Source organism: Rhea americana, unplaced genomic scaffold, assembly GCF_003343005.1.
Source record: "Rhea americana isolate MKP2758 unplaced genomic scaffold, rheAme1 scaffold_14, whole genome shotgun sequence".
NCBI lineage: Eukaryota > Metazoa > Chordata > Aves > Rheiformes > Rheidae > Rhea > Rhea americana.
The window spans coordinates 6,166,473-6,180,736 of NW_028185483.1; the positions used below are offsets into that span (position 1 = coordinate 6,166,473).

The 14,264-nt window shown below is 34.0% G+C and overlaps 1 protein-coding gene across 1 annotated transcript in view; it reads left to right on the forward strand.

Moving 5' to 3' along the window:
• PLS1 (plastin 1) overlaps positions 1 to 13,280 on the forward strand; it is a 45,276-nt gene extending 31,996 nt beyond the window's left edge. Inside the window, exons 10-16 of the mRNA XM_085298639.1 lie at positions 1,114 to 1,309; positions 5,098 to 5,176; positions 6,970 to 7,084; positions 7,828 to 7,961; positions 9,539 to 9,662; positions 11,692 to 11,816; positions 12,304 to 13,280. Coding sequence (XP_085154765.1) covers positions 1,114 to 1,309; positions 5,098 to 5,176; positions 6,970 to 7,084; positions 7,828 to 7,961; positions 9,539 to 9,662; positions 11,692 to 11,816; positions 12,304 to 12,439 — 909 coding nt within the window. The 3' untranslated portion in view covers positions 12,440 to 13,280. The remainder of the gene's footprint in view (positions 1 to 1,113; positions 1,310 to 5,097; positions 5,177 to 6,969; positions 7,085 to 7,827; positions 7,962 to 9,538; positions 9,663 to 11,691; positions 11,817 to 12,303) is intronic.
• The last annotated feature ends 984 nt before the right edge of the window (positions 13,281 to 14,264 follow it).

Genomic DNA, 14,264 nt, shown 5'->3' on the forward strand with positions numbered 1-14,264 from the left:
CCTTTTTTCTTTCTAGCTGTATCCTCCAAAATGAATATTATAGCATCTTGCTTCAGTCTTAGTGTTCTGTAATTCACAAAAGGGAAAAGAGTAGACTCCAGAACCCTTGTGATTCTTTCCTCAGACTAAAGAGATATTGTCTCAGTCCTTCCARTAACAAGCAGGGAAGAAAAGTATGGCAACCATCAAGCAACAAATCGTAAAGCAGTAAGAGGGTTGAAAACATGTTAGCCTAGGCAGATGAGAAAACACTTTTCTGTAAGCTGCTGTTTCATGTTTCTTGGAAAGTTTACTTTGAGAATGCTTTGATGCAAAATTCAGTTTACTGCCTAAGATATTTGTATCAGAATTCTAAGAAGTAGAAATCTCATTCATTGTAATTATGAAAACATGCATGCCAAATTATGTTTGAATACAAAACTTTATCTTACAAGTGAGCTTCAGTTCTCCCATGAAAAGAGATCTTTTTGTTGCTTTTGTTTTGGAGGTTTTGGGGGAGGGGGTGAGAAAAGGTTGCACCCCCCCGTGCCCCAGAAAATCTTCTACAATTTATGTTTGTGTTTTCTAAAAGCTTTTAATGTTTTTGAAGACTGATTTTTTCAACGTAATTTATTTTTTTAAAAAACTTCATTTATAACACACGGGTTACAAACTGAGAAGATTCAGAGGAAAAATATTCAAAGAAAAACAAGGTGGTAGAGTATCACATTCTGAAAAGTTCAGAGTCCTATATATGGTTTGGGGCATCTTTGGTAATTATTATGCTTGAGGATGTCAGTCTAAAGCAGTGGTAGTGAACCTATGGTATATGAATCACAGACTGTATGCAGTGCAGACATCAACAGCTTGGAAACAGAAATAAAACCACTCCACTCTGGCTGCTGCTTCTACTGCTGTGATTCAGGAGGCATGCTGAATGGGCAGCCATGGAAGTGAAGGACAGAAGGAAAAACAGGAAAAGGGAAAAGCTAAAGCACTGGGGGAGAAAGGGAGAGACTGGCACTTATTATTTAAAGGTTTATCAGACTGCAGATTAAGAACATGGAACATGCCAGTATTCATTACAAGTTAATTTTTAATTTGATTTTACTTTTTTGTTTGTTTGTTTTTTAGGAAAAAAGTGACTTGAAGAGGGCTGAATACATGCTCCAACAGGCAGAAAAATTGGGCTGCAGGCAGTTTGTCACTCCAGCTGATGTGGTTGCAGGCAACCCTAAACTCAATATGGCTTTTGTTGCAAATCTCTTTAACACATATCCAGCTCTACACAAGCCTGACAATTCAGCATATGACCTCAATTTATTAGAAGGTACTCATCTTGCTAAGCATGTAGGAGATGATTTTAGAGATTTCAATTTAAGTATTCCTTCTAGGCTGCAATATAGAATCCCTATGTGATAGTGCTTGTGTTAGCAGCAGTTATGTAGAGCTTTTTAATTTGCTTTCAGTATAAGCTGGTAGTAGAAGTCACCATTACTGTGAATACTGGAATGTGGAATTTTGTTTGCTTGTACTGGCCTGACCAAAGGCTATTCCTGAAGTCTTCTATCATTTCATTTATAGGAGCAAAAAATTTCTCATTTCCTTTCTAGTTTCCTGTGCTGCTTTTCACACTGTTTGTATTTTAGCAGATATRCAAATTCTAGCTTTCCTAATTCAAAGTGCTTGACTATGCAATTGTAATAGTTTTAAAAATACTTTTCATGATTTATATTTGTATTTATATTGTGCATATTAGTTTGTTTTAAAAGGCAACAAAATGATAAAAAGAGGCTTCTGGATCAGCAAGCTGTATTGATCCTGTGGTATCAAGTTTGGAACTTTAAATGTGCAGTTCAGATTCTTAATGCTAAAGATAATTAGTTATCACTAATTATTGGTAGCAATTTGTGGCTGTTATCCTTTTTGTGGATCCTGCCAGTGTGTTTCGCAGTTGTTCGTTGATGTCAGAGGAGTGGTGAGAATGAGGCTTGCTGCACTCAGGAGAATCACCAATAATGTTTACACATTCCTCTGCACTGCCTGCTCCTGCCTTCCTCTTACTATACCTATCAGATTTCCTTACCATCTAGGTGAGTCTGTATTCCTTGCTCCTCCTCTCTCCACAACTTGTCTGTTCGGCTAAATCCCTATTCCACAAATCTTGCATCCTCCAGACCACTCCTGTCTCAGGCTTCCTTTTCTAGTTTCATGCATGCTCGCTGAGGAGGAAGTGTTAGAGCACAGGAGGCAGTCTTCTTTTTTTCAGCTGTGATGTACCTTGTCATTGCAGTCTCTGATGTCCAAGAAGAATGAGTGAAGTAAAGGCCTGTTTTTCCTCTGCTGCAATTTTGTTGTAAATGTGTGCAAGAGCTGTATGGAGGTAGAATATGTTCAGTTCAGCTTGTCTCTTCTGAACATAAAGCTGCAGCTGCAGCAAATCTTTACTTAGCTGTTGTTTGAAATACTAGAAACTTGGTCAAATTTAGGAGGCTTTTCATTGGCATGATACCAAACAGCTGAACTAGTTTCTGAACTTTCCTAAAATATTTAGATGATACCAAAGTCTCAGACAAAACAGGCTGCAAAAGTTGCAAGCACCTGAATGCTAGACTTTGTAATGGTAAGTACTGGCCAAATTTGAACTACTATTTATAGTACACATTTCAGTGGCATAATCATGCCACTGTTACCTGTTTAGGGGCAAGTATAAGATATTCCCCCTTCTATAAATAATAATTCCTGTACTGGCATGTAGATACAAACCATCAAAGTAATTATTTCAGCCAAAAGGCAATATTGTTTGTGATTTTCTGTTACTTATGCTTTTTTTCCGTAAAAGCTAGTGGTTTTGCTGTGTTTTTTTTTTTTTCCAAGATATTGTTATATAAAATATAAGACATTGATTTTGTTGTAATTTCATCACAGATGGGCTATTGTAATCTRACTCATAATTTATAATGCTTTCCTATTTTGCTTCATGAAATGCAGATTTGACCCCTCCTAATGTAGGTACTGTATTTAGTACTTTTCTGTACTTCATAAAAGTGTTTATTCTGCAGTTGTTTTGTTTTTTCTGTTGTTTTAATCATCTCTGTCCTTTTCTTCTGGTTGATTTTTTTGCATTATTCTTGTATTTTTCTATTGCTTTAATATGCTGTCATAATTAAAAAGAAGGGGGGAGGGGCAAAAAACCCTATGTATACACTGTGTATAAATCAGGCAAGACTTGCCCTAGTCAAATGCCATAAAGTTCTTTTTGTGGATTTAACCAGTAGGGCCTTTCCATGAACCAAGATCTAAAGATTTAGGCCTGTAAATGGGTGAGGATATGTGGATGAGTAGAGTTTCTCAGGAGTCCTAGTTTTCTTATGTTAAATTCTATCTTTCCAATGATTTCCTCCCTCTCTTTCCCAAAAGTATCAGTCTGTTCTCTTTGTTTGCTTGGTTTAAGCTAATGAACATTGAGCATAAATTGCAGTTTTCTCTGTATACTTTGGTAATGCTTAGTAAGTCTGGTGATGTRCACTTCTGTATGCAGAGAGCACATCCTTCAGGTATACACAGCAAAAGGAACAGTTGGTTCTTGGTGGGCAAAAAGAAAAGTTCTGACCTCAGTAATTGCATGGCCTTTAATTGAGTGTTGCTGTTGCTCCATGGGACTTCTCCCTTGTGGGGAAGGCAGAAGAGTCTGGTATGTAATCCATACAGAAGGCTGAGTTCTTGAGGGGAGAAAGAGGAGGGACTTCTACCCACCCACATATCCTCCAGTATTGATGTTGTCTCTTCTGCTGCTGTTGCTTAGCCCACTGGCAGCCTTTAAGGCTGTTAATGTGAGAGAGTTAACTACTGTTCAGGCCAGCTGAACTCGGGGTGCACAACTGCATCTCTGTTGTCTTTCAGAGAGAATCTAAATATTTGGAGCCCTTTGAATTCTTGACCTCATCCTTATGGCTACTATCCACTCAATTCCATAGTATAATGATCTCAGAGAAGAAGGATGGCAATATGAAGGATACTACCAAATTGCTCCTCTTCCTTTTGTGTAGCTCTGCCCCCTTTCTGCAGTTTTCCTATGGTTTTGGCTATCTGCTGCACCGCACAGCAGAAGATATGCTCCTAATAGGATCACAAGGTATATTTTAAATAAAAGAATGGAGAGAAAAAATGGGTCAGTTCTCAGCCATCTGGAAAACTTATGAATGCTTATGTGTTGCATGACAAAGGGATTTGTTTAGAGTGTCATATTAAATATAGTATGCTCTCTTTAGTTCCTGGATTCCTGCTAGCCAAAAGTTCACTTCCCACCTTGCATGTTCTTGCTCCTGCTTGTCTACTTTGGATTTTTTTTGTGGTATTAAGCATGCAGTCTAAAATTCTTAGTCTGAGTGCAGTTGCTGAGTATCTCTTTGAGTAGTTATGCTTTCTTTAGTAAGATTTCATTAAATAATTTAGCTGTTGTCTTTCCAATATACAAAGCCCTAAAGCACTTTACAAAGATTTTTTTTTTAGACACTGCACACTAACCCAAAAATCAGTAATTCTAAAAACTTCACAAAAAAAGACTTGCTTCAAAATTTTATAAACTCTTTTGTTATTTATAACTATGTATCATTTATTTTGTATTATGCTTCTGCTTGATATTTACGTTTTTAATAGAAAAATAGACATTGATATTTTTGTCATAAAATGTAATCCTTCATTGTCTTTTAAATTCAATTGTGTAAAGAAATGTGTGGAAAAAAGCTGACTGCTGAAGACCTTGCAGAATAGTATTTCTTTTATCATTTAGTGATTTCTAGTGATTTCATGAAATAAAGGAAATACAGTAATGAAATAAACGTTAGTTTGAATTGCATATGAAATACCTCATAATTTAGAAGGAAAAAAACAGTAGGATGAATATTTCTAGTTCTGAAAAATATCAATTTAGAGATGAAATCTCTCACAGAAATGTCTGAATTTAAATTATAGAACATAAATATATATAACTTAAGAATTTAAGACAAAAATAGTAGTGCAGGAGCTAGTTAGAGTAACTTGCTGATTGTACATATGTGAGTCATTTAAACATTCCTTGTCCAAGTAATTTATATAGAATTACACTTTTTGATACAGGAGAAAGTAAGGAAGAAAGGACATTTAGGAACTGGATGAATTCACTGGGTGTAAGCCCATATGTTAACCACTTATACAGGTAAGGCTTTCTCTCTCTCTCTCTCTCTCTCTCTCTCTCTCCCCCCTTCACTCCCTCAGTAACCTTTTATTCTCCCTTAGACATAATAAAGTAGATATTTCTGAGGATCTATTATAGTGCAGCAACAGCATTAAGAAAGGGAAGTCTTTCTTCTGTTAGAATAGTGACTTTCAAGTTTTGTTCGACATAGCCACAAGAGGAATTTCAGAACTGATCTGTAGAACCACATTAAGCAGTAGATGATTTAGATAATTCGACTCAAGATATAGAAATAATAGACCTAATATATCAATATTTTGATAAATATCAAAATATTTTATCAATAGGATAAGGATATATCAATATCCTTAGGTATATATCCTATAGGATATATAATCCTATATATTACTATAATATATAATAATAATATATAGGATTATATATCCTATAGGATATATTATCAGTAGGATAATAGGATAAACTCCATTTATTTGCTAGTATTTTAAGTAATATTATGTTTGGGGGGAACAAAAAAGGGTAATCTGTGTTTTATAAAATCATGTTTTTATTTTCTTTCATCAGAGATATTAGTGGAATGCACAGGGCCATATAATCTGTTAAAACAATAATGTAATCCTGAATTATAAGGAAGTGTAGATGTCTGGTGAAYAGACTGTAACATAGCGTGGTTATGGGTATGCTTGTAAATTAGCCTACGCTTATTCCATAGTATCAGAATGCAGGTCAAGAAGAGTTTTATTAGCTTCCAATGACAGACAAAATCCTACTCCACCTCATGAACTGTTCAGATTGATGTGCCAAATTCTCACATTTTCCTAAATAGAACTATACTCTGAAAGCTATTTCTAATTAAGTAAAGGTTTCTTACACCTGTGAGGGAGTATCTACCCAAAGGGGAAAGCCTATAGCAGTAATTTATGTGCTATAAAAATGAAATGTGAATATAATTTACATTTATAAGACATACATTATATTTATAGTATAAATTTATAATTTATTCCAGTAATAGATTAAAAATTAGTTTAAACAAATTAACAAATTGACTTTACTGTGGAAAATCCACAAAAGGAAAGACTTTTAGTGTGTTCTTTAGATGTTTCTGATCACTTTAAAATTGTGCTAGCAGTTAATTTAAATCCCACCAATAAAAGATGGGATATAGGAAGCAACTGTGAATATCTGTTTTCATGTATATTTGCTCCTATAATTAACTACTTCTGTTTTATCACCTCTGTGAAGTCATATTCTCTATAGATAGCCTAAAATGGAGAATGCTGACAGCTAACTACTAATTTCAGCTGATGAGCAGAWGATGATCAGGAATGTAATTTATTAGAGGAAAGTAATAATTTTCCTTAATACACTTCTTTCACAAGATAAGTATATAGTCTTTAAGACTGTAGGTGCAGGTTAAGCATGAATATTTAACATTTTGGAAAGCTCCAAAACACTCAAAAAAAATCAACAAATATCTGTTTACCCAGATGCTTTTATCTATACCTACTCTGTCTATGAAAGCAATCATTTAATTAAAGTTGGAAAAAAACAGTGGCTCTGCTTATTTTGCTGAGATTTGTGAAAATAATGAAATTGAAGATAAAATTTGATTTAAGTAAAGTCAGGAATCAATAAGTAGGATAGGCYAATTTCTTCAAAGACTGAAAAATGTTTTACTCAGGTAACAGTATTTTTTCAGTGGCTTAATGTACTTTTCCAGTAGTCTGAAGTACTGGTTAAAACTGTCATTGTGAACTTGAACTTTTGTAATTAAAACATTATTTTTCTCTGATTAGTGACCTCTCTGATGCTTTAATAATCTTCCAATTGTATGACATGACTCGCGTGCTGGTTGATTGGAACCACGTCAACAAACCTCCTTACCCTTTACTAGGTGGTAATATGAAAAAGGTGCGTGGATACTCTCTAATACAGTCCAGTTTCACTGTCTTCCATTGTGCTGTTTGCAGTATTCCGGACTGGCCGATTTGTGCGATACTGGAACAGTCCTGGCAAGAAAAAAAGTGGTGGGGTTGGGGGGGGGGGATGTTCTTCTGGGTATTGTTTCAAAGAGTAAAGAGCTGTTTTATCAAATGTATCACTTTGGCTTCTAAATGTGGACAATTGTTCATAATACTTAATGTTGTGTCTAGCTTGGCTGTTTAAGTAAAAATTTCAAGCCTGACACAGCTGTTTTGTCTGATGTTCTTATACCTTGAGATGTTTCCTTCCCAGCGCAGTTTTATAGTCTTTCAGGAGAATTAACGAGTCTTAAAACAACTAATGGAAAGTTTGGATTTTGTGATCTCTATAAAGCCAAAAACAGAGAGAGAAAACTTACATTTTAATATGCTTTAAAGTACAGTTTTGATACAAGTATGTACTATTTCATTGACTTTAGTTGATGTGAACTTGATTTTCTCTGGTGTGAAATAAGATCATCATTGGAATATTACATAGTGTGTTTTTATCTTTGAGAACAGTAAAGCTGCATTGTGATTTCAGCATAGTATAGAAAGGCTAAAAAACTTTCTCTAGCTCTAAATCTCACCACGGGTTATACTAAACCAGATACATAYAGATGATATGTCTGAATTACAGAAATATTCAAGGATTTATTCATTATTTGTAAACACTAAACATTTATGCTTTAGATTGAGAATTGTAATTATGCAGTAGAACTTGGGAAGACAAAAGCCAAATTCTCCCTGGTTGGTATTGCTGGACATGATCTAAATGAGGGTAATCGAACGCTGACTTTGGCTTTGGTATGGCAACTGATGAGAAGGTAATTTGTTTTTCTAGATACAGTACATGCAATATGTACATTGWATATATGTGTGTGTGTATATAAATATTTATGTATATATGAAAAATGCATTTCAAGGCAATTTAAGGGAAGTGTTCAGCTCATCTAACATTAACAGGTGCATTCACTTTAGTGGAGGTGTACAGGTTATCAGGTACAAATGCTTCATAATCTGAGTAAAATGTCATACTTTACAATAAAGAGACTGGCCTAAAATATAAGTAACATGGATATACAGTGAAGCAATCATAACTATTCTATATGTGAGTTAATGCTGCAGGAAATACCGAAGAAAAGATTAATCTATATTAAATTTAAGGTCAAAATTAGCTATTTATATTCATTCGAAGATTTAAATATAACAGAATAATCTTTTGAACCCTTTAATCAAAGAACAGCCTTCACAATGTTTTGTGGTATTGTTTTGGGTTGTTGTGGACGTTTTTTGGTGGCTTACTTTTTGTTTGGAAATACCACCGTCATTAACAGATGAGGCTGTAATACTACTACAGATTATTTAAATAGTGTTTGAAGAAATATGGCAATTTGCTTAATGCTTTTCCTCTGTAGTATGGAACACTGAGAAAATGCATAACAAATTGGGAGCTGACAGAAGTGCAATTTGCTAGAGTATTTAAAATAAGTATTTTAGAGAGCTATGTCTAAAGATCTCACTCCTCCAAGATAAATTTCTATACTTTTTTGGGGGGATGTTTATATATAGTCTTGTGTTTGAAGCCATGATAGTCTATCTATTGTTAAACAAGCATTTAGGTAGAATCAATGGAAACCTCATATACTAAACACTGTGTTGAAAATAATCATTATCTCAAAATTATAAATTGTTCAGCAAGTACAAAAGCACAAAACTCCTTTATTTCATGTAGATTCCATTCTTTCCATACCTTTCTTTATGCAGGGAGTGATTTCAATATTTTTAAAAATAATAATAAAAAAAAAAGGTGGAAGAAGATAAGTAGGAAAAGACAGTCTATGCTACAGACTTTTTAGGGATAGGGAATGGGGCAGATTTTTAGGCCATCACAGTTGTAGTAATATAACTATTGTAAAATTAAGATCTTGCTAGTGCACTGATGAGAAAAAAATACAGTATTATAAATTAATTTCAATAAAGAATGTTTTTTTAGAAAATATATTCCATAAGTTAATTTTCTTACACCTGCCCTGAAACACTCTATGCTTTTGTTTCTCAATCTGTTCTAATTCAGTTTTCAAAGTGACTGAATGCTAATCAACCACTTAACTTTACAAAGTAAAGATAATTATAATGTGCTGAATAAAATAAATATAGAAAGAAGAGGTAACAGTAAATATTATAGGCTTTTGGATGTAATTTTGTTCTTGCAACAACTAAAAAAGTGATTTTAAAGTATGAACTAGTTTATAAGGTAAAGATATGAAGATGAGTACTTGGCACTGTTACTGCTCGGAAGTAATATTTTACTTTTGTTTATAGCTTGCTTTTTTTTATTTAGTAGAGAAGTGTTCTATCACTCACTTGATTCAGATTCTGTCTTTTATTTTCTTTACTCAAGGTATACTTTAAATGTATTATCAGACCTTGGAGAGGGGGAAAAAGTAAATGATGAAATTATTATTAAATGGGTGAATCAGACACTTACAAATGCAAATAAGAAAACTTCAATTACCAGTTTCAAGGTAATCTAATTTACTTTCCTTCTTTCCAAATATAATTAAATCTATGATTTTTAATCTGATCTTGTTAACAGTTTGGCTTTAACAGTGGGTCTCTCATTAGATAGAATAACGTAATCAGGAAATATTTTTGAGATGTACATCTTCAAAAGTATTCCACAGCTCTATTAATAAGGAAKAACAAAAAGGAAATTATARTCKTTTTTTTTTTTTAGCTAAACTTTCAAAGGGACTTTTCACTGAATTTATTTAGGCATGGCATGTCAGACATCTCCCAGATGCTTGGATTTGTGCACTCTTATATTTGTGGACATGAAAGACAATTCTGGAAATACTCAGAAAAAATGTTTTCACCATTTTTTAGAAGTAGCTGTTCAAGATTACTTACTCGTGTGCTGTGGCAGAGCCAGCAGAGGGAGCCCAAGTTAACCAGCACACTGCTGACATGCTCCAGAGCTAACAGAACATACGTCGTGTGTGTGTGTGCGTGTGTGTATATATATATATAAAATATAAAAGGAGGTGTGTCATGCTGTGTGAATCTCATTCTTTAGACAGAGTAGACTGATATTTTCACAAAAATGTAGCCTTTTAATACAGGTTCAGTGTATCCATTGAAACAGTTACATGGTGGTGTGGTTCACAAGAGGAATGTAAGAGCTTAGCAGGTGAAATAATTGAGATCTCATTGTGTAATGAAATTGAATTTGGTAAGCTTTAGACAAAAGGTGATACCAAATTTTATACAGCAAAATATTTAACTTTCACTGCAGAACATTTAGATGGATCTTGATCTTATTTTCTTCAGTGGGATTGTTTCTTCTCTCATTTCTACATAAATTGTAATAATGCTGGTATAAATAAGTTAAAAAATGCCAGTACATATTTTCTTACTTTCTTCTTTGTATATCTGTATGGTGGGGATGGGGGGAAGGAGAGTATTTTTGTTTTAAGGTAAATCAACTGACGATAGACCATAAAGATAAGGAGCTACTGATTTAAAGAGGCATTATTCAGCATATCTCTTACATCACTGTTGTCAAAAATCAGTAGTATACTTTCACAATTTTGATTTTTTGTCTATATTTTAATGCTAGTACATTGTTTAGCAGAGAAACAGAGGTCTCTGATACTGCTTTTGGACTAAGAAAGCAAAGTCTTATTGGCAGCAGTGTAAATGATGATAAAAATTACAAAGATGTTTTTTGATTTAGGGTCTTGGGGAGACATCCCATGCTTTTTAATGTTTTCAAAGAAATGTATACATTACTTTTAAATGTATAATTAATGTGGAAGCTCTATGGGACTCCAAAGAATTTGAAATCATAGCTCTGACCTGGTGGTAAAGGCAAATACATCATATGGCTTATGTGCTRAGCCTTTGGAGAAACAGAGCCAGCCACACTGGCACTGGCTGCTGATTGTTGGTTTGACATTATCTCGTACTAGGCTCCTCATCGGTCTTAACAGTTGGGAAGAAATAATTGTAGCAATAGTACCTGCTATTTTAAGAATASAAGAAAACACTTTTCAGTATATTAAAGACAAAACACAGACAGACTGCTATAGTAGCTCAGAATACCATCAGAGTCCCCCAAACTGTAAGAGTGAATTATAAGCCATAATAGTTCTGTTAAGAGAAAAGGAGAAGAATTAGAGTAGTAGAGGAATGCAAACAACTTTTTGTTGTCTTGACTAGTCTGGTCCTTGGACTTCTTTCAAAGGTTCTTTTCTTCCTTTGGTTGGGGGGGAGGGGTCTGCTTTCACTCAATTTAAGCTGTTTGCATTTGTGTAATAATATCAAGACTCAGAGAGAACCTTTAAAAGATTCCATGTGCTAAGAACATTAGGCCTCATAAAGGGAGAAAAACACTCATGCAATAAAGCAACAAAATATGCTGCTATCTTTCAGTATATATATAAGATGTACTGTAGGGTGGTTTTTTAAAWTTTTTTTWTTTTTTTTCCATTATGAAGGCAGAGTAATGTAAGCAAATAAACTCCATATTAATCTTTTTGGTTTTTTCTTTAGGACAAATCAATTAGCACTAGTTTACCTGTCCTAGATTTAATAGATGCAATTGCACCAAAAGCAGTTCGCCCGGAAATGGTCAAAAGAGAAAACCTTTCTGATGAAGATAAATTGAATAATGCTAAGTAAGTTTTGAAGGAATACTTTATTTTCCTTAAGTGCAGGAAATGCATGAATGTRTGATGTTATGAATATGATTTATTCATTTGTTAACAGTGAGAATTTACATTAATATAAGTTGATTTGCTTCAAATAGAATAAATTACATTTTAGATATTCCAAAGCTATATTTCTATCACATTCAAAATATGAACTCAAATTCACTACTAGTATGACCTACCACTGCTCCACTGCAATTGAGTTATTTAGCCTGCCATAACCCATTCTGTTTTGAGGAAAAATAAATACTTTGATAACCACTAACAAAACATCAAAACATCTGCCAGTGCGATTGTTAATACATACCTTTTTCACAATAATATCCATTATAATGTCCAAGAGTGTTAATACTGACTGAATAGGCATGTCCTGTTATTAAAATCAGTTGTTGTGAATCTGAGCACCTTAGCAGATACAAATAAAATAACTATTTTATTCCTCTTGTTTTCCAAGGTATGCAATTTCAGTTGCTCGAAAAATTGGTGCTCGTATATATGCTCTCCCAGATGATCTGGTTGAAGTGAAGCCCAAAATGGTGATGACAGTGTTTGCATGTTTGATGGGAAGAGGACTAAACAAAATAAAATAATGAAGAAAGTACACATAATATTCTGCCATGTTAAGCACAATGAATGCCTCACAGTTTACAGAATTCTGAAGCTTAGTCAGTATAAAACCAGAGAAAATTTGTATGCACAAATACACTCTGTAATTATATTTTAATAATGTGTTTATATTAGATTTCTTTCAATTTCAGAACACTGATTATTTATGGGTAATATTGTTTTTAGAACATGTTCAATACCAAACTAAGATCACAAAATTGTATTGCTTTTAAAAAAATAAATCAACCATGTCAACTAAGCTTCATTCATATTATTTTATTCATGTTATTCATTCATAACATGYAAGAATCTGCATCATTTTACATATATTATCTCAGGACCTATTACAAAACATTGTTTGATTTTTGTGGGTGTAATTTACATGTAGTCATACCTGTGTAAAGGTGCATTCCAATACTATCTATCATATTACTCTAAACCACATAAAAGTTAGCATCCTTGCCTTACTTTGTGAGGGCTTAATTCCTGTTGAAGTCAATGAGAGTCTTGCTACTGACTTTAACAAAAGCAAGTGAATGCTGGATAACATCTGAAAACTATAATGACAAGCTCGTATAATGATAAAGTTGATGAAACATTTTTTGGGGAACAAACTTTAAATATGTAGTAGTAATTTGTTCTGTGACTAAGCAGGAACTTTTATGGTCTGTGTCTTAAGAAAAAACAGGAAATAGCAGAAAAGTAATCATGTATTATTAGATCTGCGTATACATTACTTTTTACAAGTGGATTAAACTTTTTTTTTTAATAAAATACTGTATAAGAAAACAATAAAGAGCTGGCTCGTCGAGTTGTGGGGATTCAGATATATTTCATTTTCTTGTGGATTGTTCCTTTGCTTTTCCCAAAATACATTCCATATATGCCGAGGTTTTGCTAGAAAGGCTMATACATTGTCTGGGTGAGATGAACTTCAAAATTTTCATATTCATTTAAAAGAAAATATATGTGTTCCTTTCTCTGCAGCTATAATATTAGCCAAAGATTCTGTGGCTTAATGTTTAATAACAGTTACCATAAGCCAAACAAGCAAGTAAGAGACAGCTAAAAAGAAGAAAAACTAAAAATTTTTTTAAAAGAAATGTATGGAGCTACTCTTTCTCTCAACTCATGAAAATAGACACAAGTGGAGTCAGACTGAGCTTTTACCTTGTGAATAACTTGCACAGATGTTGATACAAAGATGCATCTGTTTCTATTATGTAAGGGGATAGTAGGAGCTGCAGAGAATTAAGTGTTTGGATTTACAACCTTCTGTCTCTGTTTACTGGTTCATATTGTCTGAACARTAATAAATTACTAATATTTGATAATTACCTGGTTTGTATCCCCAGTTCAAAACAAAGACTATGTTGTATAGAATTGGAGGTTCTTTGCCCTGTTCCTGGAGACAACCAGTCTAAAACCTCATTCAAGACATACTGAATTGAAGATTATTTAATTTCTGCGTTGCAGGAAYGTGTATTCCCTTCTTGAGGTACGCAGCTCTAAAGCACTGTAAGTATCTACTCAGGCCCTCTGCAATTTCCCCCGCAAGACTCAGTATTTGCTGTTGTGTAAACTATTGCTGTAGTGCTTCGTTACCTCCAGGGAAAAGGCACTAAAATTACGCGGCTCGTTGTTTCATATCCAAAGTTACTCAGAACTTACTGGGATTCAGCTGAAATGGTTTTACGAAGTAACCCCTCGTGCTTCTCAGCGTAAGAGTGCGAGGAGCGGTAACTGAGACGCGGCTGCTGAAGAATAAATGAGTCCTGTTCCCCGAGGAAGCTTCGCAGGCCGGGGGGG